We start from the raw sequence: 22,654 nt of genomic DNA, 5'->3' as shown, positions 1-22,654 counted from the left end.
TCTGGGGAGTTCAGACTCCCACCATGAAGATGAATAAACATATTTTTGGCTTTGTCTCTGAATAAACATTTTTGAAATTACAGTACTCCTTTTTTTCATTAGAGATAGCTGGATAAAATTGGCTCATTCTTTTGACATGTAGGTGTAGAGTTTAAAAGGTGGCAGTACCCTCTTAGGAATTTTCTGGCTGGCCACAGAGACACTGGAATCAGAGATGCTGCTTTTGAATTATGGTGCTGGAGGAGACTCTTGAGAGTCCCACAGACTGCAAGAAGATCAAACCTATCCATTCTGAAGGAAATCAGCCCCGAGTGCTCCCTGGGAGGACAGATCCTGAAGCTGAGGCTCCAATACTTTGGCCACCTCATGAGAAGAGAAGACTCCCTGGAAAAGACCCAGATGTTGGGAAAGATTGAGGGCACAAGGAGAAGGGGACGACAGAGGACGAGATGGTTGGACAGTGTTCTTGAAGCTACTAACAGGAGTTTGACCAAACTGTGAGAGGCAGTGGAAGACAGGAGTGCCTGTTGTGCTCTGGTCCATGGGGTCATGAAGAGTCAGACATGACTAAACAACAACAACAACAACAACAACAACAACAACAACAACATCGTGCCAAACAATCCATTTTAGGAAAGAACCAAGCTTAGGTTAGGCCCATTCATTTCAGTGGGTCTATTTTGAGTAAAACTTTGTTTCATATCACCCTGGGGTTCATATATTCTCTCGCACAGAGAGAAAGAGACCCATTCTGCCTGGTGGCAGCCTGTAAGTTAAAAAATGGGGACTGGTCAGTAAGGCAACCCCCTCCACAGTCTGTCACAATAAGAACACAATAGGAACGATAGTAGTATCAGAAAAAAGAACTTTAGGAAAACCAAGTGTAGGGGAGGCAGCGTGTGGAGAATAGCCTTTCAGGGGGGAAAGTATCTGACATACAAGGTTTAGATAATAGCTTGGCAGCAACTTGAGTATGGAGAAAGTATTTTTTTCCTGCTTTCTCTCTTACCCATAATAGTTCTGTTCCCAAGGCTAAATTTGCTTCCTAAGCTTCCAGCAGGCCACTGCCTCCTCATTATTCCAATTTTCTCTAAAAGTACAAAGGATAAATAAACAAAGGAGTTCTCACAACCCCACAATTCATGCTCCAAAACACATTCAAGCTTGCAATTGAGGGGCGGGGTGAAGTTCCAACCACAGATTTGAATAAGACCATTTTATGACAACTGTTATCAGGATTTAGGTAACCATGAGAAACCTGACAATGTAAAGTGAAGCTGAAATTTAATCTCAACAACAGACCTCCAGACCCTGGGAACTGAACCACAGCAACGCCAGGAAATACAAATGATGGGTTAAAACGTCAAAACGTACCAATTACTTATCTCTCCAACAAAGCAGTCCCCTGACAAACAGGAGAAGTGAAAATGAATTTGGCAGCTTGCAAAAAGACGGGCAGGGCAATCCGGTGGGAGCATCATGTCATTGTGATCCTATGTATTCCCAGCGGCAGAGCAGAAAGCAAAACAATACCAGCATAAAGGAAGAATAATAATGAAACAATGCCAGCAGCCACTCCACTGCATCCCTGCTAACGCCACCATTACTGCAGTACCCTGTGGAGGGAAGGTACCAGTCAACAGTGGATGAAAGCAGGTATACCATAAGATTATCACAGAATCCAGTCTATGCCCCCTCCAAGACGGAATCCACCAGCACACAGAATCTACTGCGTGATAGGCTCCATGGCCCAATGGTTAGAAGGGCAGCAACTGACCCTTGCAGCCACAAACTCCAGGGCTCTCTATAGACAAGGGACGGAATCCCGTGCCAGCAATGAACAGCCTGCAAACGACCCTTTTGCCAGGGACAAAATGGCAACTCTGCCTGTTGTTTTAAGTATTAAAAAAGTATTTTAAAAATTATATACTGTCCTTCAACTGGCATTGCTGGTGTGATCTGCATAAAAGGAAAATGCAAAAAGAACAAGAAAGAAGAAAGAAAAAAAGAAAGAAAGAAAGAAAGAAAGAAAGAAAGAAAGGCACAGGTAAGAATCAGAAAACATTAAGACTAAAAGGCAGGAATCACCATATAAATACAATCAGCAGGGATAAAATTAACTCTAAAAGACCTGGGAAAACAAGGATGTATTTGCTTGGCACTGACAGGACAACACAACAGCTGCCAGGCAGATCTCTCTGGGGACAGCATTCCATAACTGGATGCCATTACTGAGAAGGCCTTTCTTTCCCCTGGTCCTGAAAATGTTACCGTTTGGGTAGGCACATGAGGAGATAGGCTGGTCCTAGGCTGTAAAGGGATTTAAAGGTCAAAACCAGGTTTACCACTACCATAGCACCAGTGTGATGTGACCATGACAACCAGTCCCACTTAGTATTCTAGGCGCTGCATTCTGAACCAGTTGTATTTTCTGAACATTTTTCAAAGGCGTCATATGGAGCACATTACAGTCTAACCTGGAGGGTAGCAGAGCATGGAACGTTATGGCTAGACTCTATCTGTGCCCAGACTTTATCTAGCACACCAATATAAGCTGCTAACAAGCACTTCATGCCACAGAAACAACCTATGCCCTCAGTGACAAATATGCATCAATGAGAACGTTGAAGTGGCAAGCCTGTTCCTTCAGGCAAAAGGTGACTGTGTCGAGTACAACATGAACTCTCTGTGCAGATAAGCTACCCAACCACAGCACCTCTGTCTCACCGGTATTGAGCACCAGTTTATTAGTCCATTCCCCCAGCATACCTTATTATCAAGCCCCACTGGAAGTAACTGCTGAAGGGGCTGTTACAGGAGAACATTGAGCTGTTATCCATTGGCAGAGCCATAAACAAGTTGCAGATCCAAAGCCCTGGCAGGGTGACAAACACCACTGCCTGCTTTCATTATAGGGCCCTAACCATTAAGACATCCAAGTTGAGTAACAATGGCAGGAAGGAGCGCTAACATCAGGAGAACACACACAAACATCTAACGCAGGCAGCTTTTATTGAATAACAGCAGTAGCGGGATGAATTCTGACAGGTTCACAGAATCATGGGACTGTCAATCTTGCATGGTCCATGTACTTCAGAAATATGCCCAAGGGTTAGCTGAGTAGCAAGAACAGTGTTCCCCATCACTGCATCCCATAAGAAACCAAAGGAGTTCTAGAGTGAGATCACCTGGCATAAATTCACTGTACTGATGTTGTGTTGGGAGTTCAAGGGGAATTTAGGACTGGGCGTAGCTTAGGGATCAGATCACACTGCATGGCTTTCAATTAAAGAGCAGGAAGAACAGACAGCTATTTTTGGAGGAGGTTCACAGAGTATCTCCATATTAAGAGCCTGAAAAACTTTTTCTGCAGATGTGGCGTTCCTTGGCCATGCAATTAACCACTGCACTAGTACATGCACATATAAAGGAAAATGAGGACGGTTCTGTTGCTCTCATTTGCTACACACTCTCTCTGACCTTAATAAGTCTAACCAAGCATTATCCCACAAACATTTAACTGATGTCAGAGGACAAGATGGTTGGACAGTGTTCTCGAAGCTACCAACATGAGACTGACCAAACTGCAGGAGGCAGTGGAAGACAGGAGTGCCTGGCGTGCTCTGGTCCATGGGGTCCCAAAGAGTCGGACATGACTAAATGACTAAACAACAACAAAGGTCATTTACTCTCATCTCTAGTACTAAAATGTAACTTCATAGGGACTGGTAACAGAAGCACTGCTGAAAATATGAAGAACAGCTTTGGGATAACAAGCAGCATTGCATTATTTTTGCCCCGTGTATAAATGAAACTTTACTTACGTCAAACTCAAGATACTCTGTACATATCTAAGCTCTCCTGTAAGATTCACTCATATGTCCTTCATGTATCAGATACTTAACATGCACTGATTTACTGCCTGATCATAAGCAGAACTATGTACTGTAAACTCAGGTGCACTAATGTATTTAGGCAAGACTAAATTGGCAAAGGAATGGCTGCTGTAATAAAGGAATGATTTCAGAATATGTCACAGAGGCATGCTTATTCAAATGGCATCTAAAACCTGCAAGCAACCTCATTAGTAACACAGATAGTGTCTTAGAAAACGGTTATATACACCAAATTCTTTTTTTTTTTGTAGCCTGTACGTTTATCAATGTAAAATATGTATAGGACCATAGCATATTATATATAGGCAGACTGTTATAATCATTCTAGCTCCTAAAGACAAGAACAATAGCTTTACAGGTTTCTCAATCATATATTAAATATACAAGCATGTCTGTTACAAACACAGCTAAGCACATTTCAATAAATTAACTCCAAAATTCACGAGCAACTTAATGCTTTTGCTAAATGATTACTGAACTGGGCCCTTTTGTCACTGTGTGTGTCAGAAACTGTATTGTATTGTTAAGTAAGGGATCTCATGCAGCTGAGGTGGGGACATTTGGATGCTCTTTAATCCTACTTCTCAAACAGCAATCCAGTGAAAGCATACACCTAGTTGGTCCCTTAAGATAAATCTAGAAATCTAATGCTAGTGAAATCATGACATGTGGACTCAATATACACAAGATGTTCGTTGCATGCATCCCACATTAATGCAGGTTGCTGCCTGCCAAGGCTCATGTCACAATAAATAGATTCCTATAGTGTCCCCCTTTTTGCATGTTCCATAGTTTCCGTCACATTCTGAGTGCTGGAGCCTTGCTAAAATTGTGGCACCTAAAGGGGGGAGAGGGTGGCCAATATGTTCAAGAGGGCTGAAGTGGGGTGGGGTCTTCTTTTTCCAGGGATGACAACTCCTAAACCGCAGCGATTCCCTCCTCTGCGTCTATTTGAAACACCCTTAAGAATAAGGTATGGCTTTCTTCCTTAGCAGCGAGCATCTGAAGGAAGAAACGGGCGCTGGAAACAGTTCAAGGGAAGGCGATAGGGTGGATAACCTATATAGGAGCGATTTTACCAAACGGCTACTCCCACCGCGGAAGAGAGGGCATGGCCGCTTAATGCACTTGTCCCACACAAAAGATATTGCGGCCAGGAGGGAAAAAAGACAGCCAGACCCTCTCCCACCTGCTTCCTTCAGATACCACACGGGGCGAACGGATCCCGCCCGAGACCCTCCCGCTGCCGCCTTACTCCTTTGCAGGTGAGGCGAGGTCTTTCTTGCACGGGGTACCTGCAGAAGCTTCGGCCCGCGGAGACACCCAAGGACAGCATGAAGGGAAGCCGAGGGAGGAAAACCAGCCCCGGCCCGCGCTCCCAGCCAGGGAATGGGACGCCCCCCGCTCCGCTCCCACGCGCCGGCCGCTCCCAGCTCCCTTCGCCGCCTGCCGGGGCGCACGCACAGCTCCCCCCCCCCCACGTGCGCCTGCAGCCGCCGCCGGTTCGCTCGCTCGCCGCCGAGCCGAGCTGCGCATTCACTTCCGCCGGGCCAGGTCTCGTTCTCGCCGCCGCCGCGCGCGCAGGCGCGCCCCCTTCAGGCACGCGCCCGCCTTCCCTCACTCCCTCACACGGACGACAACAACGCCTCGGGAGCGAGCCGGGGACAAGTTTGTGCCTCTCATAGCAGCAGCGGCGGCGGCGAAAGAACGAAAGCAGCTTCGTAGCGGACAGCCATTGCTCCGCCCGCCCGGTTTTCCTCCTCCTCCTGATCCTGCTCGCGCGGTAAGCTCTTCTGCCATCGCCCTGCCCTTCTGCATGGAGTGTGCCGCGCAAAAGCCGCAGAGCGGTTGCCGTCGTAGCCGCTCAGGCAAGAAGGGACGGGGCGAACATCTGGCTCTCCCAGATGTTCGTGTGTGCATGTTGGTGAGGAAGGGCGCCCAGCATCCCCGTCGCTTTCCTTCTCCCTTTTGCAGGTCTTCGCCTCGCACCCCACCCCTCAGGTAGCTCGTGGTCTCCCGCCTTAGCGTCCGAGGCGATCTCGGTCTGGCTCGCGTACCTGAGGTGGACGTAGCCTAGCTAGATGGAGAAAATGGGCGAGCGGGGGTGTTTCCTAGGCGGGTTGCTGGCAGGGTTTCTCCCGTGTTGGGTACGCATTGCATGACTGTCCTCCGCTCGTATGCTGTGAGCCCTGAAGCTGTCCACCTGCCAAATCATGTAGCTCCTGGTGGTGCGTATGTGGATGAACCAGGGGGAACCTGCCGAAAGCATTCCCAAGGAATAACGTTTTCCAAAATAGAAGAGGCCAGTTATATAACTCCATAAAGTGCACCGGGGAATGCAAAATGCTACCGTTATTAAGCACACGCACGCTGCATCCTCCTGCGCTCGGCAACGTTTGCCTCAAGTGGGCTGTGCCATCATGAAAACAAAACACCGTTTATTATATGACAACACTTCTTGCTTCGCCATTGACTAGCAACCCTTTGGATGCTCATCATCAGCCTTAATAGTCCAAACAGTATTTTTAGCATCGGTATTATGAAGTCTTTTCAGGGTGAATTTGGCAGCGGGTGGTGGGGAGGAGGAGAACCTATGAAGTTGTACTAGGGAAAATTTCCCATAAGTTACATAATTTCTAAGGGAGAAGATGCTGAATGCAAATGAAGCTCTGAGTCAGCACTGTGTCACTAATCACAAGTTTGCATTGAGGTCACCATGTTCTAGTCTTCATCCTAAAGGGCAGGTCTATGTTGGAAGAAGACAATTATTATATTTATTTTCATAAAAGGGCATGTTTCCCTTTACCATTTCCATCAGTTCAGTTGTGTGGTTCATTGAAAACAACAATGTGGAAAGCAATTTTTGGCTGCATTGCTAGGTGATAAATTATTATTATTAATAATAATTTATTTCTATAGCAGCATCAGTGAGTGAGCATAGTGCTTTACAGAGTCCTTAAGGACATTCCATACATTGGAGGTAGTTGGTGGATTTTGGGGTGGGTGGGTGGGGCAGCTGCTGCTGTTTTCATCCTTTCATCTCCTGCCTAGGTCTAATATGCCTATGCACTGTGTAAATAACTGTGGCCAGCCTGAGGCCTAGCTGGAATGTGCATGTGAGTTGCTGTAGGATGGTGATAGGAAGAGTTCAAAATATTTGCCAGGAAGCTGCCTTTTACTTGCAAAACGTTTTATCGATTGTTGTTGTTTCATTTGTTTTTTGTTTTCCACCTAACAATCTAATCTGCCTCTGGAATATCTAATTGAAAGATGGTTTAGACATGTTTTAAATAAATTAATAAAGTGCATGCCTCAGCAAAACCCAAAATGCGGCCTCACAGTAGACCTCCTATAAGATCCATAGTGACAGACCTGCTTTCTTTCGTGAACATCTTGAGCCCAGCAACATGTAGTCTGAGTTCTCATCTCCAGTGGTGAGTGCACTCATTCTTCAGCATTGCCATTAAATGAAGAAAAGAGTTCCCTTAAGGATATGTAATGTGCCAAGCTTCCTCCTCCACCCCTGGAAACTCCGGCTTCAAGCAATTTCTAAAAGCTCACTTGGAACCCAAGCTCGCTCCATCTTAACCCCCTCAAGGTTGACAGAATATTTGCACTACGACTGCTCCCCTGGCCTCTGAGTATGAGCCACCAAGAATAGATCATAATAGCCTCCATATGCCAGTATTCCAGAAAATGTACAACATTTGGATCAGTCTGGTTTATCTAAATTTTATTAAAACATAAATTATTGCCTTCCTTTTGAACGCCCCCTCCTACATTCATAAATAGACCAACACTTGATATTGTTTCATTGGTAAAATTAGAGGGAAAATGACTATTACTCATACTTTTTCTAAGTACAACCACAAGGGCTCCTGACTGGATGTTTGGCTATGTGATGCTGAATGTTACCTGTTATCTCTGTTCTATCCTGCTCCTCCTTTGTTTTTGTTTAAACCAATTCACAAACCAAGAACTTACACATTGGTCACTAATAACGAACCATTTGTTGTAGATATTACTGAAAATTTATTATGCTATTTTTGTGATATACAAATGAAATAAGACTTGGTATATTTATTTGTATTATTAATTATTCCTACGATCCTTGTTTATAAAATCCAATAAAAGGTTATTAAAAATAATAGCCTCCATATTTTGAGAACTAGGGAGAACACTTGAACAGACCAGGAAACACACCCCATCTCTGCTCTTTGGGGAAACTGTACCCAAACTGCAGCAACCTCTCTCTTTCTTACTTCAACCCCTCCCATAATAAGTCAGTATTGCAACCCAACCAAATCCATGCATATAGTTGATAGAACTATGAATATGCTCCACCCCAACAGGCAGACAGTGTTGGGTAGCAATGCCAGCATAGCCAGGTTCCTACCAGCATAAACGCTGGCTCCCTTGGCCTGAAGTGAGATGAAGGCTACACCCCATGGTCGCCTTTGACTGGACTTAACCGTCCAGGGGTCCCTTTACCTTACCTTTTTTACCATAGGGCAGAAGAAAAGACCCAGAATCGGAGAAGAAAAATCTAGAAATTCCATAGTAAGGAAATTAATTTGTGTTGTGAAAGGAAATTATTGTTTCTGTTCAGATCCAAATGAACAGAATTGACCTACTTGATAAATTGTATATTGTTGATCAGCTCTTGGTTCCATATCATTTCAAACTACTATGTTTCCTCCCTTTTGTGCCCTTTTTAAAAAAAAGCATGATGTTTTTACTGATTTTCAAATATATAAGGAAAAGAAAACAGAATAAAACCCACAATACCTTGCACCCATTTGTAGGCATACCTGCCAGCTGAGGGTGACACTTTATGTCTCTGTTGAAGGGGCTTCTCTAAGCCACAAAAGCTTTTGTCATTATAAATTGGTTAGTCTTAGTATGCCATGAGATTCTTAGTTCTTCCCTCAGTCTTCATGCAGGGAAATAGAGAGCTTAACGGGCTTAACTGCTTCCTGCTCCTGCATCCCCACATTTTGGCTCTTTGAAGTGTAGCAGTTTCATGTTGAGAGGCAAATCCCAACAAATCAGCTATGTGCATGATCAGCTGAAGCTCTTCTCTCAGTCTACAGATGCTAGCAATGCAGAGGGGCAAAGTCAGTTAAGAAGAAAAAGGTAATTTGGTGAAATTTATCAGTGCCCAAGGCTTGGGGGGGGGGGAACTCTGTCTTTCTGTAAACACTCCTTATCCCTTCCCTGTTTTGGTTTTTGGAGAGGAACAGCAATGGGGGAAAGCAAAAAGATTGGTTAATGCAATACTATTTAATTGCATTTTTTATTTTAAAAAAATGTTGGAATGGGGAGAGCCCTACAGTCTATGATAAAGGAGTCTTCATTATCCACAACAAACTCTTATAGCTTCAGCTTAATTCAGTAAAGTAGCATCCAGAAAAACTGTTGTTGAAATAAAAAAGCTTTTGCGTTCTCAGTTTTACTGGGTTTCCCTGTATTTCCTTAGAACTAATTTGATTGTTCTTACTTTTGTGATTCAGGGGAGCTTCACAGACCTTGAAAATGTCTTCTGTCAAACACCTTGTATATGCTGTCATCCATTTCTTGCGAGAACAGAGCCAGATGGATGCATTCACATCAGATGAACAAGAAAGCTTGGAAGGTTTGTGGTGATGACTGAAGAGTCATGATGCCTGATGGAAGGAAGTGTTGATGTCAAATGTGTGAAAACCAAGAGAGGCATTAAAGCTGTGTTTGTTTTCTTCTGGGCTGGAGGTTTTCAAGCAGAGGCACTTTGTTAGAAGATGACTAATAGCAGACAGACTTCCCAGAAAGACAGCTTGTTGAAACACAACCAATGTTCTCTTGCAGTGTGTAACCCCTGGAGAGAGCTGGGTCAAATTGCAGTGGGCAGCTAGACCTGGCGCCTGTTTTGTCTTCCTGAATGTTGGAAGATTCAAGACAGATAAGATAAAGTACTTCTACATGCTGTGCATAGTTAAATTGTGGAACTCACTCCCACAGGAGGCAGTGATGGAAGCAGCAATGGACGCCAACTAGGGTGGCTTTAAAAGAGGACTGGACAAATATATAAAGGATAAGGCTATCAATGGCTACTAGCCATGTTGGCTGTGATCTGTCTCCATGATCAGAAACAGCAATGCTTCCAAATACCAGTTTCTGGAAACCACAAGAGAAGAGAATGCTCTTGTGCTCGGGTATTGCATCCAGATTTCCTGCAGGCATTATGAGCAGCCACTATGAGAACAGGATGCTGCAGTAGATGTGCCATTGGCCTGATCCTTATGTTCTTAGTTTACATGGAGCAACAATGAGGCTCAGTTGGCAGGAAACCACAAATTAGGTGGGCTAGGTAGCAAAAAATTGCTTCTGGAGGCTAGTGAGGCTCATCTTTCTTGCTTCATACACCACAGAGGCACAGTAAAGTCTTCCATGTGACATGCTTAGATCGAAGGCAAGGATAGGGAGGTTTAGCTCTAGGTCTGCCCCTCTATGTTGAGGGAATTTCAGCTGGGAGTGGTTCCCATCCTGCCTGGTATGTAGTCAACTGGAGCTTCTCGGGGTACTTCCTATCTGAGAGTTGAAAGGAGATGATAGCAAAACCATAGTTCATTTGGGAGCCATCTATGGGCCAACAGCAGATTCATTACATACATGAAATTGTCTTATTCTAGGCTGTAAATGAATTGACCTGGACCCTGAGATCATCTGAGGCACTGCTTCATGTTCCACCTCCACAGGAGGTTTGGAGGATGGCAACACAGGATCAAGCCTTTCCAGTGGTGGCCCCCTGTTGTTCAGAAAAGTGAACTGCAAATTTGCATAGGCATAATCCAGCAAGATAGTCAATTGGAATTGACATGCTGAGGGATTAGAAAATTTGTGCTTGATTAGACAGTAGAATTTTTCTCAGCGTAAGCAATCCAAGCATATGGTGAGATTAAGTAGCAGGGGAAGAGATATGTTAAAGCTCAACCAGAGCATGAAGCAGTATAGCTTCATGAGAAGCTATAATGAGAAGGCTATGGATCAGGCTATAGATCAGGATGGGGAACATGGGACTCTCCAAATTTTTGGGGCTGCAGCTCCCATTATCCCCAGCCAGCATTGCCACTGGTCAGGGACGGAAGAAGCTGAAGTGCAATGTCCGTCTGGCACATCACAGGCTTCCCACTCTTGACATATGTATAGTGTGACTGGTTGCACAGATTGAGGACATAGACAGGAATAGGAAGTTTATATAGAAGCAAAGAGGAGTCATGACCTATTAAGCAAAGTGGGTGCAGCAAGATGATGGGACTAATCAGGCTGGCATCACAAATTGCATGGCAATTAAGGCCCTTTGTATGACTTACAAGACCTTTTACACTCTCCTACATAAATATATGGGAATTCTGAGTTCCTTGGCACAGCACGTACCTTGACCAGCAGAGTACCAATTCTTAGTATGGGCAGCAGAAATTGAGCAACTTCATGCAGGAAAGAATCTGCAGTAGAAGTCCCTTCATCTGCTGCTTTGCCATACTCACAGTAGTAATATATGGGGGTTGGCGGGAGATGGAGCATCTGTGGTGCCCTTCATGTGGTGATGCCACTCCCCAGGAATGGGAAAGGCAGGGCAGAGGTCCAGGGAACTCATGAGTTGGCAGTGGCTCCAAAGGTTTGCACCTGTGGGCTGCTTCTATTTCGGGGGGGGGGCAATACTTGCTGTTACCCAGTTGTGCCCTTTTCCCCATGCCAGTGAGTGCTGCTTTGCCCTTGTGTCATGTGCCACTCTGGCATACTCCCTTGTTTTTTGCAGGTTTTTTCTTAACACCAAATGCACTTTTGCTGGGGGAATATGTATTCGGGGGTTTTTTAGGCCTTGCGGGCCTGCAAAGATTGAGGGTGTAATTCCATGTTGAGCTTGCTGGCTTGGAAAGCATCTAAGCAATAAAAAAGAAGGCAGCTTGGCTTTTCATCAGGAAAAGTTTGTTAAAATAAACAATTGACAGGTGGTTGTTTTTTTTTTGTTTTTTGTTTTTTGAAAGGTTTGGAAATAATTTCAGGTTAAAAGTTTCCTTTTCCAAAACAAAAGCAGTGTAGTGCAGTAAATATACAGTGTTGTACTCAGCTTGGGGGAAACCCAGGTTAAAATCCAACCTGAACGGCTGACGCCAAGCCTAACCTCACAGGTTTGTTGTGAGAGACCATCAGTGTACATTTGCTTGCTCCATCGTGCTGCCCCTCTAAATGTTTTGTGCTATAGCTCTCATCATCCTAGGATTATTGACCATGCTGGTTGCAACTGATGGGAGTTTTGGTCCAAAACAGGAGGGGGCATCAGTTTGGGGAAGGCTGGTGTACATTACCTGAACTTTTTGGAGTAAGGGGTAGGGGAATAGTGAAGCTTTTGCAATAGTTTTACTACAAAACATGCTCATTATTCTTTAACAGCGAAGTAACTTAATAATGTTGATATCCTATAAAACCATTATGAATTCCAGAAAATTGCTTGGAAGTATCACAAACCTAAATAAACTTTTATTTGAAACCATTTGTTTATTTTAGACTGTTCTATCCCAGGAGGTCAGAGTGCTTTATAGCAATTGCAAACAGATGATGCCATTTGTTCTAGAAGGCCCGTTATTATTTTAGAAACTCTGCACCTTTGGTACTAATGGAAGTTATGCAGATGACATGTTCATTTGTTTTTCTTGCTTGGATAACACATGCACTTTTGTTAAAGCAAACATTTTTGTGATGTTAAAGAGAGAGAGAGAAAATATTGCAAGTTATCAAGATAGGTCCAGTCTGTCCTTATTTAGCCATAGAAAGGAATGATTGCCCAGCTCTTGTTGCCTCTCTGAAACAGTTGACACTGTAGGAGTACATGAATGTGGTTGGTCTCTGATTGGTATAGAAGCAAGCCCAATTCAAACCATGGGTTCTCCAGCTGACTTGATTAACTAACCAGAGTTTGTTATAAATCTCAGTCCTCAGTCCAGATGGCACAACAAGCCGAGATTCAGGGAAAATAAGCCTAAATGCTGCCAAAGTTGTGGGGCAGGAGGGAGGTTTGTGTGAGCCTAAGGATCCCCTCAAGCTTGTTCTAGGTCAGGCACATAGCGTTAAACCATGGTTTACCATTTATTGCGAAAGTGGCCAAAGGGTGTAGTTGACTTAGAAACTAGGAAGATGTGATACAAACAGCCACACCATTATTTTTCCCATATGAAGTACATTTCCAAAGAAATTCTAATCCAAATTACCTTTTGATGGAGGCTGAGAAAGCTGCCTAGTACTTATAAATAGCTACTTAAATCTATAAGTACTTATTGATGAAGCACGTTCCTGTGGCCAGGTTCATCAACTGATTTTGGGTCAACTGGTGTTGACTGAGAGAAGGCAGTGATTTATTGATCCATTACATGTCATATTTGCTGATTTGCACAGATTTAACTACCAAAATCCACCTCTGATTTCTTTCAAGTTCTTTGGTTTCTGCCACTAATATCCTGCCTTTCTTCTATCAGGGCATACATATGGTCACCCTTCCACAATAGTGGGTTTGATTCTGGTTTTAGTGAATTGTTGTTATAAGACAGGAACCATCGACTAAAGAATTTGTGTTACTCGTATATATTGGTAAATTAACAAGTAGTTTCCTTTTTTAAAAACAAAACAAAATGTATTTCTCTACAGTGGCAATTCAGTGTTTGGAGACGGTCTTTAAAATTAATTTGGAGGATTCCCATCTTGCAGTACCTATACGTTTGACAGAAATGTTTGAAGATTCTTGTCACAAGGTAAGATTGTATTGGAGCAGATATGTTTATAACTTAAATAATTTTAACAGGGCACAGTTATTTGTTTTCTTAGGTGGTTTTAGTTCTAGCATGTTAGTTGAAGAAAAGGGACTAGTGGTCTGGTTCAGACAATCGTATCTCCCCTTAATAAGCTAAGAACAAAGAGCCTCACATGCAACTCCCTTTCTACTGCTTTTGCAACACACCTGAATCCAATGAAGAAGCCACCAATGAACCATAGTTTGAATGGGAAAACTTGGTGGTCACCATCTTTGGAACAAGCCAGAATCTTAAACCATGTTTTGAGGCTTACTTAAACTTGTAGTCTTGTTCCATCCTGTCTTGTTCCAAGGCTGGTAACTATAGTCTCCTGGTTTGGGCAGGAGACTACCATGCTGCATTCAGGCCAGTAAAGGGTAGCAGAACAAACTGCATGTGCAGGTACAAGGCTCATTCATATTTCATCTTATTAAGCCAAAATAATGATTGTTCAAACACTGGCAATCTCTCAAAAGAGGCTTCAGTAATAAGTAAATATATACATACAGATGAAGTAAAAATGAATAAATACCAGTACGCAGTAGTCACTATCCTGATATGTGTGTGCCAAATTTTTACTTGAAAGCAAGTGTTTTATTTTAAAATAAATAAGCCTTTTCTATGGGTACAAACGTTCTGAGGGTCAGGTACCTGTTACTGAGTTAACAGCCAGATTACAAATATCCGGCACCCAGCGTTGAGCTGCATGCAAGAATCTGCATATTTATTAAACAGGTTTGGCAATATTCACCACTTGTTTTGGGCAGAAGACAGTCATGTGCTCAGATAGATAATCAATGTTGTAGAAGCTGACTGCATGCAACTGAGTCCAGCATGGATCGCTGCACTTGCACACCCAAGAGCTGGATGTTTTGTTTTAAAACCCAATGCAGTAAATGCAATTCATACTTGAATATTCCAGATTACTATATTATTTTGATTGGTGTCTCAGTTCCCTGATGCACTTAAAAACCGAGAGTCATATCCTTTATACCAATTGATTTTTCTTGCCCCTTTTTAAGATTATTCATCTGTACCTTGCGGAATAAGCTAATATTAGCTTATTAGCCTGCTCATTGCTGATAGGCCCACTCTGGCTAAATTTCCATTTAAGACTGGTAATAAAGGTAGCTAAATCTAGATAAGATTATTTTAAAAATGAGATTTACCTTTCTTTAAAATTCATATAGAATGAGATACTGCCTCTCTCAGATTCTTTGCCAGAGGATCTTGAGAAAGCTGACCAGCTGAAGGATGAAGGTATGTAACTGAGAAGAAGTAAACATACCATTCCATTTTGCCATAGCTTTCGTAGTTCAGTTGTCGGCCATATTGAAGTATGGTTCATGAATGATGCGCAGCTATTCAGGCTTCTAGCCAACCCTGTTAGTAGAGAACTGTTGGGTATTGTATTAGATGCTGTATAATAGAAAGGAATAGTCTGCTGGCTGCTCTGGAGGAAATGAAAAAGCACAGGAACACTTAAATGTAGAGTGCAATCATTGTAAGTAGGGCTGCAAAGTTAGTGAGCTGGACTCATTCAGTTAAAAACTTCTAATTTACTAAAAAGGTTCCCTCATTTAATTGGGCAGCAGTTAAAATATATATTTTAATACAAACTTGTATAGAAAAACTGTGGGTGTGTAGTTAAGTCTTGGAAGAGGCATTCTCCCTTCTCTCACACACAAAGTGTGTGTGTCTTCTGAGAAGATAACTGCTATTAAACAAGGGAGGAATTCAATGTCACACTATTGAAATTGCTCTGTCAGCATAAGATTTTCAGCTTGCCGGATGGAATAATCTTCCTTTCTCCTCCCCCCACCCCCGTTCTGGAGGTTCTTTTGACCTCCCTTGGAACCAAATTTGGGGTGGCCATGGGGGAGAAGCAGGGGGAGAAGCCACGCTACACAAGCAGAAGTCCTTGTGCATGGCTTCCACTGAAAGGGATCGTTAGGTGATTCCTGCCCCCCCCCCAAGTGTTTTATTATCATCATACAAAATAAAAATAAATAGAACAAAATACTTATTGCTTCAGAAATATGATTTTGCCTGTGTGCAAATTTAATCGCCTATCTAAAATTTCTTTAATACGCTTGCAGCTCTGTTTGGAAGTAATCCCACTGCATTTAGTAAGATTTACCGGTACTTCCATAAAAGTGAGTTAGGTTCCCTGTCTCTGTTGTGTGCTGATTGCAAGCGACACCTTTAAGGCATCTTCCGCCCCGTCCCCCGCAAGGAATGCTGGGGAGTGTAGTTCGTTAAGGGTTGATGGGAATTGTAACTCTGTGAGGGATAAGCTCACATCACAGTGGCAGTGTTGAATCCAGGAGCACTGCCAAACTGCAGACCTGCTCCTTGCAGAGGAGTGTGGTATCATCCAAAACAGGCCATCTTCACACCTCCCTGATGTGATAAATCAGGAAACATACCAACTCAGTTTTTTCAGGATTCAGTTTCATTTTATTGACCTACATAAAGCCCATCGCCATCTCCAAGCTCTCACCTCCACTGCCTCCCCTGATTCAGATGGAACAGAGAGATGGAACAGATATATTGGAGTAACTGTTAAGTATTTTATATATACTGCAAATCCTTACAGTTGTTATCCTGTTCACCCATGCTTTAGGCCTATGAAATAGGTAATAAAAGCTTTTCCCATTTTAGAGATTTGGGGGCACCAAGGCTGCACTTCTGTGATATGTCCAAGGCCCCTACTCATTTATGACATGGCATCTAAACACAAAGCTTTCGGATATAGTTATGGTACTCTAGCTACCAAACTATACTGACTTGCTTATTCTACCCAGTTTCCTCCTTGTTTAAAATGACGAAATCTCTTGAATTTCCGCAAGCAAAGGTCATTATGTTGTGTCATTTTGTATCAAGGAAAATTGCATGGAAAAGGCATGCATAGTTCTAGTTGGCATGTGTTATACTGCTGAAAGCAATTTGTTTCTGAAAAGACAATTGCAAAGGGCAACAGAGTCATAAAAGTGCTTTTATGTGGTGTAGTTTATAACAATCTGTGGCTGTTGTTTAATACATCAGCATTCCAATTATCCACAAAATTTTACTGTTGCAATTTATTTCAGGTAATAATCACATGAAGGAAGAAAATTATGGTGCTGCGGTGGATTGTTACACTCAGGCTATAGAACTGGATCCAAATAATGCAGTCTATTATTGCAACAGGTAAATAAACTTGGAACAATGAAATATATCAGTCCTACCATCTGTCTATATGTCTACAGTTCCCCAGAAAACTGCTCCATACTTGTTTGATCACCAGCATGGTTCCCCTCCCCCTAAAAATTCCACATTTCCTTAAGTAGTTCGGTCCAGTCCATTGCGAAGTTAGTTTTGTTCAGGTGACTTTGCTGGGGATAGGGTTGCAATGCTAAATGTATTTGCTTGGAAGTAAGTTCTATTGAGATTGATTGGAATTAATTTGCAAGAAAACATTATTAGGATTGAGCTGCAAATTAGTTTAAATGTTAGGATGTCAACATTACTGGGTTGGGTTGATGATTGGATGGATAGTCTCGTCGTTGATATACACTTTTCTTAGCTGCACTCTTTGTTCTTTTTCTTTTTCACTTCAGAGCTGCTGCTCAAAGTAAGTTGAGTAACCATAATGAAGCAATAACGGACTGTGAAAGAGCTATAGCAATAGATCCAAAATATAGCAAAGCATATGGAAGAATGGGGTAAGTAAACCTAATTTGTTTGAACATCAAATTAGTGTGTTGTCCTAACACACTTACACATCGGATATCAAACTCTCGCCACAGCTTACAGTATGCCCCTGGGATAATTTCTGATCTCTTGGCAACTGTCTATCAGATTATTTTATTCTACCAGTACATCAACACTGCAGACTCTGTCTAAGAAGAGTCAATATGGATGTCATTGAGAACGATACAGCAGCAATAGCAACTATTAATTTTATTTTGCCTAAAATATTAGATGTACAACTACACTGCTAATTGCAATAAGAAACATATTTGAGTTAGATGGTATTGGGCTACCTGCAGATGTTCAATTTTGAATTTAGCTGAACCTTTCAACCTTTAGCTGATCAGCCAAAATTACTAGTACAGTACAGGTAACTTGCATCTTATGCGGGGGTTATGTTCCTGGCCGTTGTGCATGCAAGCAAAACCATGTAAAGCCAGAACGACACATAGAAAGCCATTTTAAAAATCGCTGCACTTACATTTTTCCTAGAAACCTGCCTCCTTTTAATTTTCAAAATATTTTTTTGTCAAGCATGAAAAGCTGAATGCACACAAGTTAAATGCAAGTAAGCGACAGGCTTGCTGTAAACTTCTGATAAGACTTTCCTTTTATTATATATTTTGAAGAATTTTATCATTTATACAAGACATCTGTTTTTGAAAATTGAAGTTTAACTTTTTTGGGGGGGGGGGTGCTAGTAGTTTGCCTTGTCTAGAGCACAGAATAGCCTGGCACTGAATGAGGTACTGCCCCACCAACCTCACCCTGCCCCCATCTGTCTGCTTTCTTACTTACAAGTTATCAGTCAGAAGGTGGCTCTGCTTGTCATTGGTTCTGGTTTCAGCTACTGTTGGGCTTCCTGCCTCCTACTCTGCTAGTCTCAGTGGACACCAGCCAGTCAGTGTAGGCAACACTAGTTCACTGCTGAGAGTTCCCTGACACCTCAAAGCCAAAACAGACTTACTACATCTTAAAAGCTTTGTGGACTAGAGTATACTTGCTTAGAATTTAAGCAGCATTTACATTTTTTTCATTTAAATGAATGCGAATTAGATCAGAAAATACAAATACTCTTTCAGATTGGCTTTTTCACATTGGCTTCCTTTTGTTCGTATCAGATTGGCTCTGACTTCAATGAACAAATACCAAGAAGCAATTAATAGCTATCGAAAAGCACTGGACCTTGATCCAGAAAATGACTCCTATAAGTCAAATCTGAAAATAGCTGAACAGAAGTTAAGAGACATGTCCAGTCCTGTAAGTTGATTTTCAAATTATTTATTCAACTATTGTAATGACTCGGTGCTACTTTGTACAGGATTGATGTGTATATTTAATTTTCAGACTGGAACTGGATTAAGTTTTGACATGGCAAGCTTGATAAACAATCCTGCCTTCATTAGCATGGTAAGTGCATTTAAAATTAATTTTTGTGGTTTCCTTTTCAGATCCTCCTTCTGTTTCATGTCTTATTTTGCTCTCCTGAAGAGCAATTTAGAAACCTCAACTCTTCTTACTCAATGCTGACAAACCCCATGGTAGATTGTCACTGATTCTTTTGTTTTGTTATAATGAATTCTGCTCCCAAGTCTTTGGAATGCATTTCAAAATAGTTTTGGGGAGGGTCTTATGGCTGCTTAGAAACTGGACCTACATTGTATATTCTGGTAAAATGAGGTTTTCTATGAGCCTCTCAAAACTGAGAATCCCGTAAGGTGTTGGATCCAGAGCTGTTTGGAATGGAACTCTGCCAACTGGGTGCTCTCATAGGCGGAAGTGATGGAGGGAGATGGAGTTTTTGCCAGTTGCCCCCCTACACCACCTGAAAACCTGCTCCAGAATGTTGGAACAATCTTCCAGAACAGTGTGGGAGGTGGCTCTTGGAGCCGCAGAGGGCAAGGGAAATTGGCAAAAATTGCCTCGTCCCTTTTCCTCTACCAGGCGCTTCCACTGGATCCAGGTCGCTTCTGCAAATTGAGAAAGCCCTTCTGTTTGCAAAATAGCAGGTTTGGATCAAGCCCAAGGCATTTGCTTGCCAGACAGCTTAGGGTTGGTCAAAGGTTTGACCTCTGTTCACAATGCTGTGGAATTTCAAGCCTGCTCTTTATTCTCTGTGCTATGGGCTAAACACTGGCTGCATTACAACTCAAGGCATTTCATCTATTTCAGGCAGCGAGTTTAATGCAGAATCCTCAAGTTCAGCAACTGTAAGTATGAACTAAGAATGGAGTCTCTGTTGAAAGACATAAGTGAAAAAGTCTTTGGCATACCACAGAGGATATGGGTTTTTTTTGGGGGGGGGGGAGAAACGACTCTGAACTAGAAGTTTTCACCTCATGGGCACACATGTTCCTTCCCTCCCCCCCTCCCCTGCAGAAGGCACTCCCTAGGGCTGAAAAGTCATTAATCATTTTTCTTGCTAGTAATAAGCAGCAATTCAGGGATTGCCAAGAGCAAAATTCTGTTAAATATTATGTGTGGTGCAGATAGGTGAAGAAGAGGCTTAAGACCCTAGAATCAAAACTGACACTGGGATCTCAGAGACAACATAATACATGAACAGACCTTGAATAGATTAAAGGAGGTGCAGAAGACCAATACTTTATTAGCAAATCATACTTTTATTAGCAAAATATTTTATTGTTAGTCAGAAGAATTCAACAGGAATTTCTCAAGCACAAATCCCCATTGCAGTGACTTAGAATTGTGCAAGAGAACAGCTGTGCCTTCTAAAACTCCCAGTTGCTTTAATTGGAGTCGTGCAAGGGAAAGTTGTGCCAACTGACGTCCTTCCCAGAGTGACAGTTGTGAGGCTTATTTTCTTTATATAATATAGCAGAGAACACTTGATAAATATATCACACACACACACACACACACACACACACACACTAATGCCTATATTTCTCCATGTATCTAAAATCTTGTAGGATGTCGGGAATGATGACAAATGCTATAGGGGGCCCTGCGGCCGGTGTTGGTGGCCTCACTGATCTGTCAAGTCTCATACATGCGTAAGTGACGTACATACTGCAATTGCAAGTTAATATTTATGAAAATTATTTATTTATGAGGTTCTTTTTATTCATATGAAATTTTATAGACTGCTTGTCCATAAGAATATTCAAGCAGTATTATGCATACAAACACATAAGAAGTATATTAGGACATGAGTACACTAAAACAGTATCGAACAGCATATAAAATTCCTTCATTATCAACAATGTCAGCCACAGGCAAAACTAGTTGTTCGGTTCAGTTGATGAAAGCCTGGTTAAACAGAAAAGTCTTCATTGGGCACCTGAAACTGAAAATAGAACGTGCCCCTTTAATGGTTAGTGGTACAGTATTTTGCAAAGCTGGTGTAACCACTCTGAAGGCCCTGTTACGGGTAGTTTAATACCTAACACATGACACCATTAGCAAGGCCTCATCCACTGAATGTAAAGGTTGGGCAGGGCTTAGGGACCAATGCAGTATTGAAAATAGTCTATTTTAAAGTTGTTTTAAAGGGGGCTGACTTAGTAGTTCTTGTTTTCTGTTGTCGTCGTTGGTTACAACTTCACATCTATGTTTTGATCCTTCATTTGAGCATTTGGCCTGTGCTTTCCCTGTCTTCAGCAGAACGAAGAACAGCTTTCTAAATTTCATGTTTTTCTCAGATTAGGGCAAATGGGCTGTCTGATTAGTACTTTCTTTCAGTTGTAGAGTTAATTTGAGCTTTGGCTTCCTGTGTTTTGAGTACAGCACAACAGTGGCTTCCCCTCATTTACTGATCTTTGTAAAATAAAAATAAAAATAAAAATTTCTGTGCAGAGGGCAGCAGTTTGCACAGCAGATACAGCAGCAAAACCCAGAACTCATAGAGCAGCTGCGGAACCACGTTCGAAGCAGATCTTTCAGCGGCAGCACCGAAGAGCATTCCTGATTAAAAGCAGCATGTGATGGAACACTGTTTTACTAATTCCAAAAGGCATACTGTAGCTAGTAGCAAATATCACCATTGTAATTCTTCTCAGACATGAGACCAGAAATCCTTTGTGTGTATTCCTTATTGTCTGTTGAAAACAGATTCATTGCACACAGATGTGAACATATCATGTATGTATATTGATGCCTTTGTAAATGGAGTATAAATAAAACTGGTGACTGATTAAAATCTTTACATATAAGGCAGCATTTTCGTATCAATGCACAAAAGCATGCAATTTTTCGTTCTCTTTTAAGAGAGTGGATTTTTTGCACTAGGATTGTGCGTTGAAAGAGATCACCCACTTGTGGTGACATAATATTACTTGTGGAGTAATAATGCTTGATAGGCTAGTCAGTCCTATGTAAAATCTGTATTCAAAATATATTAAATAAGGCAGCCTTTCCTCAAAACTGAAGGGTTGCCGCTGCCCCAGAGACAAGGCTGTGGCAAGCGAAAACAATTTTGCATGACTAATGTTGCATTTCTTACTTTATAAGCTTATAAAGTGAAGACTGCTTTTTTCACATTGTGGGTCATTACGGGGATTTTTGAAAGGAAGGAGAGCAATGGGTCTGATTGTTGGAGTTGCTTCAGGCTAAGATGATGTCGTGGGAGATGGAAAGAGGGTGAGTAATCCCTAAGCTGGGGGAGAAATAAATGGGTCTGTCTTGTAGGAGTTGAAACAGAAAGATTTAAGCTGTGCAGAATTTATGGGTCTATGCATAGGTACAGGCAAAGAGGTACAGCATGTAGGCTGACAAGCAGGGAGTACCTACTAAGTTTTCAAAGGGAGCGCTACTGTGAAATAATTGGAAACATTTCTTATAGGGCAGCTTGGGTTAGATGTAAAAGGGGACGTTTGGCCTCCTTCTTTCCTATAGTTGTCTTAATAGACGGGACTTGCACAGCAGCAGTGCTGCGTTGTGATGAATGTATTGAGAGGAGCAAGGAAAAGGAAATTATGAAAGCCATATTTAAGACTTGTGATTGAGCAATATGTGATTCTCAGTCTCCTTATCAGTTTGTAATGGATGGATAGTGGAGAGAATTTTAGAATCCCTAGCCAGAAAAGGTGCACCAAGGGGTGTTGACAAAAAGCAGTGTAGAATCCAGAACAAAAGATGGGGATGAAAGTTTTCCCAGTAATATGCAGAAATAGTCTCTCTGGCGTACACAGAACCCAATATTTTACCCTGGAAATAGCTCTGAAAACTTTGATGGAATGA

At 42.2% G+C, this 22,654-nt stretch overlaps 2 protein-coding genes across 3 annotated transcripts in view; one reads left to right on the top strand and one right to left on the bottom strand.

The window, feature by feature from the left end:
• The window catches only part of NLN (neurolysin), a 28,646-nt gene extending 23,360 nt beyond the window's left edge, over positions 1–5,286 (bottom strand). Inside the window, exon 1 of one of the 2 annotated variants that reach the window (XM_033164515.1) lies at positions 5,192–5,286. In XM_033164515.1, coding sequence (XP_033020406.1) covers positions 5,192–5,232 — 41 coding nt within the window. In that variant the 5' untranslated portion in view covers positions 5,233–5,286. Of the gene's footprint in view, positions 1–5,151 lie in introns of both variants that reach the window. The other variant, XM_033164516.1, reaches the window with a different exon arrangement.
• Positions 5,287–5,505: 219 nt separating this feature from the next.
• SGTB (small glutamine rich tetratricopeptide repeat containing beta) lies at positions 5,506–22,519 on the top strand. The gene is made up of 11 exons (XM_033164513.1): positions 5,506–5,679; positions 9,410–9,531; positions 13,575–13,678; positions 14,908–14,977; positions 16,810–16,909; positions 17,320–17,424; positions 18,574–18,712; positions 18,800–18,862; positions 19,625–19,662; positions 20,386–20,469; positions 21,272–22,519. The coding sequence occupies exons 2-11, from the start codon at positions 9,432–9,434 to the stop codon at positions 21,381–21,383; spliced, it is 915 nt and encodes a 304-aa protein (XP_033020404.1). The 5' UTR covers positions 5,506–5,679; positions 9,410–9,431; the 3' UTR covers positions 21,384–22,519.
• The last annotated feature ends 135 nt before the right edge of the window (positions 22,520–22,654 follow it).

This window comes from Lacerta agilis, chromosome 11, assembly GCF_009819535.1.
Source record: "Lacerta agilis isolate rLacAgi1 chromosome 11, rLacAgi1.pri, whole genome shotgun sequence".
Taxonomy (NCBI): domain Eukaryota; kingdom Metazoa; phylum Chordata; class Lepidosauria; order Squamata; family Lacertidae; genus Lacerta; species Lacerta agilis.
This window is presented reverse-complemented; position numbering and strand designations above follow the sequence as displayed.

Coding starts and splice junctions, on each gene's coding strand:
- SGTB (XM_033164513.1), top strand. CDS start 9,432: ATGTCTTCTGTCAAACACCTTGTATATGCTGTCATCCATTTCTTGCGA. Junction 17,425..18,573: donor AAAGCATATGGAAGAATGGG/GTAAGTAAACCT, acceptor TGTTCGTATCAG/ATTGGCTCTGACTTCAATGA. Junction 18,713..18,799: donor TAAGAGACATGTCCAGTCCT/GTAAGTTGATTT, acceptor TTTAATTTTCAG/ACTGGAACTGGATTAAGTTT.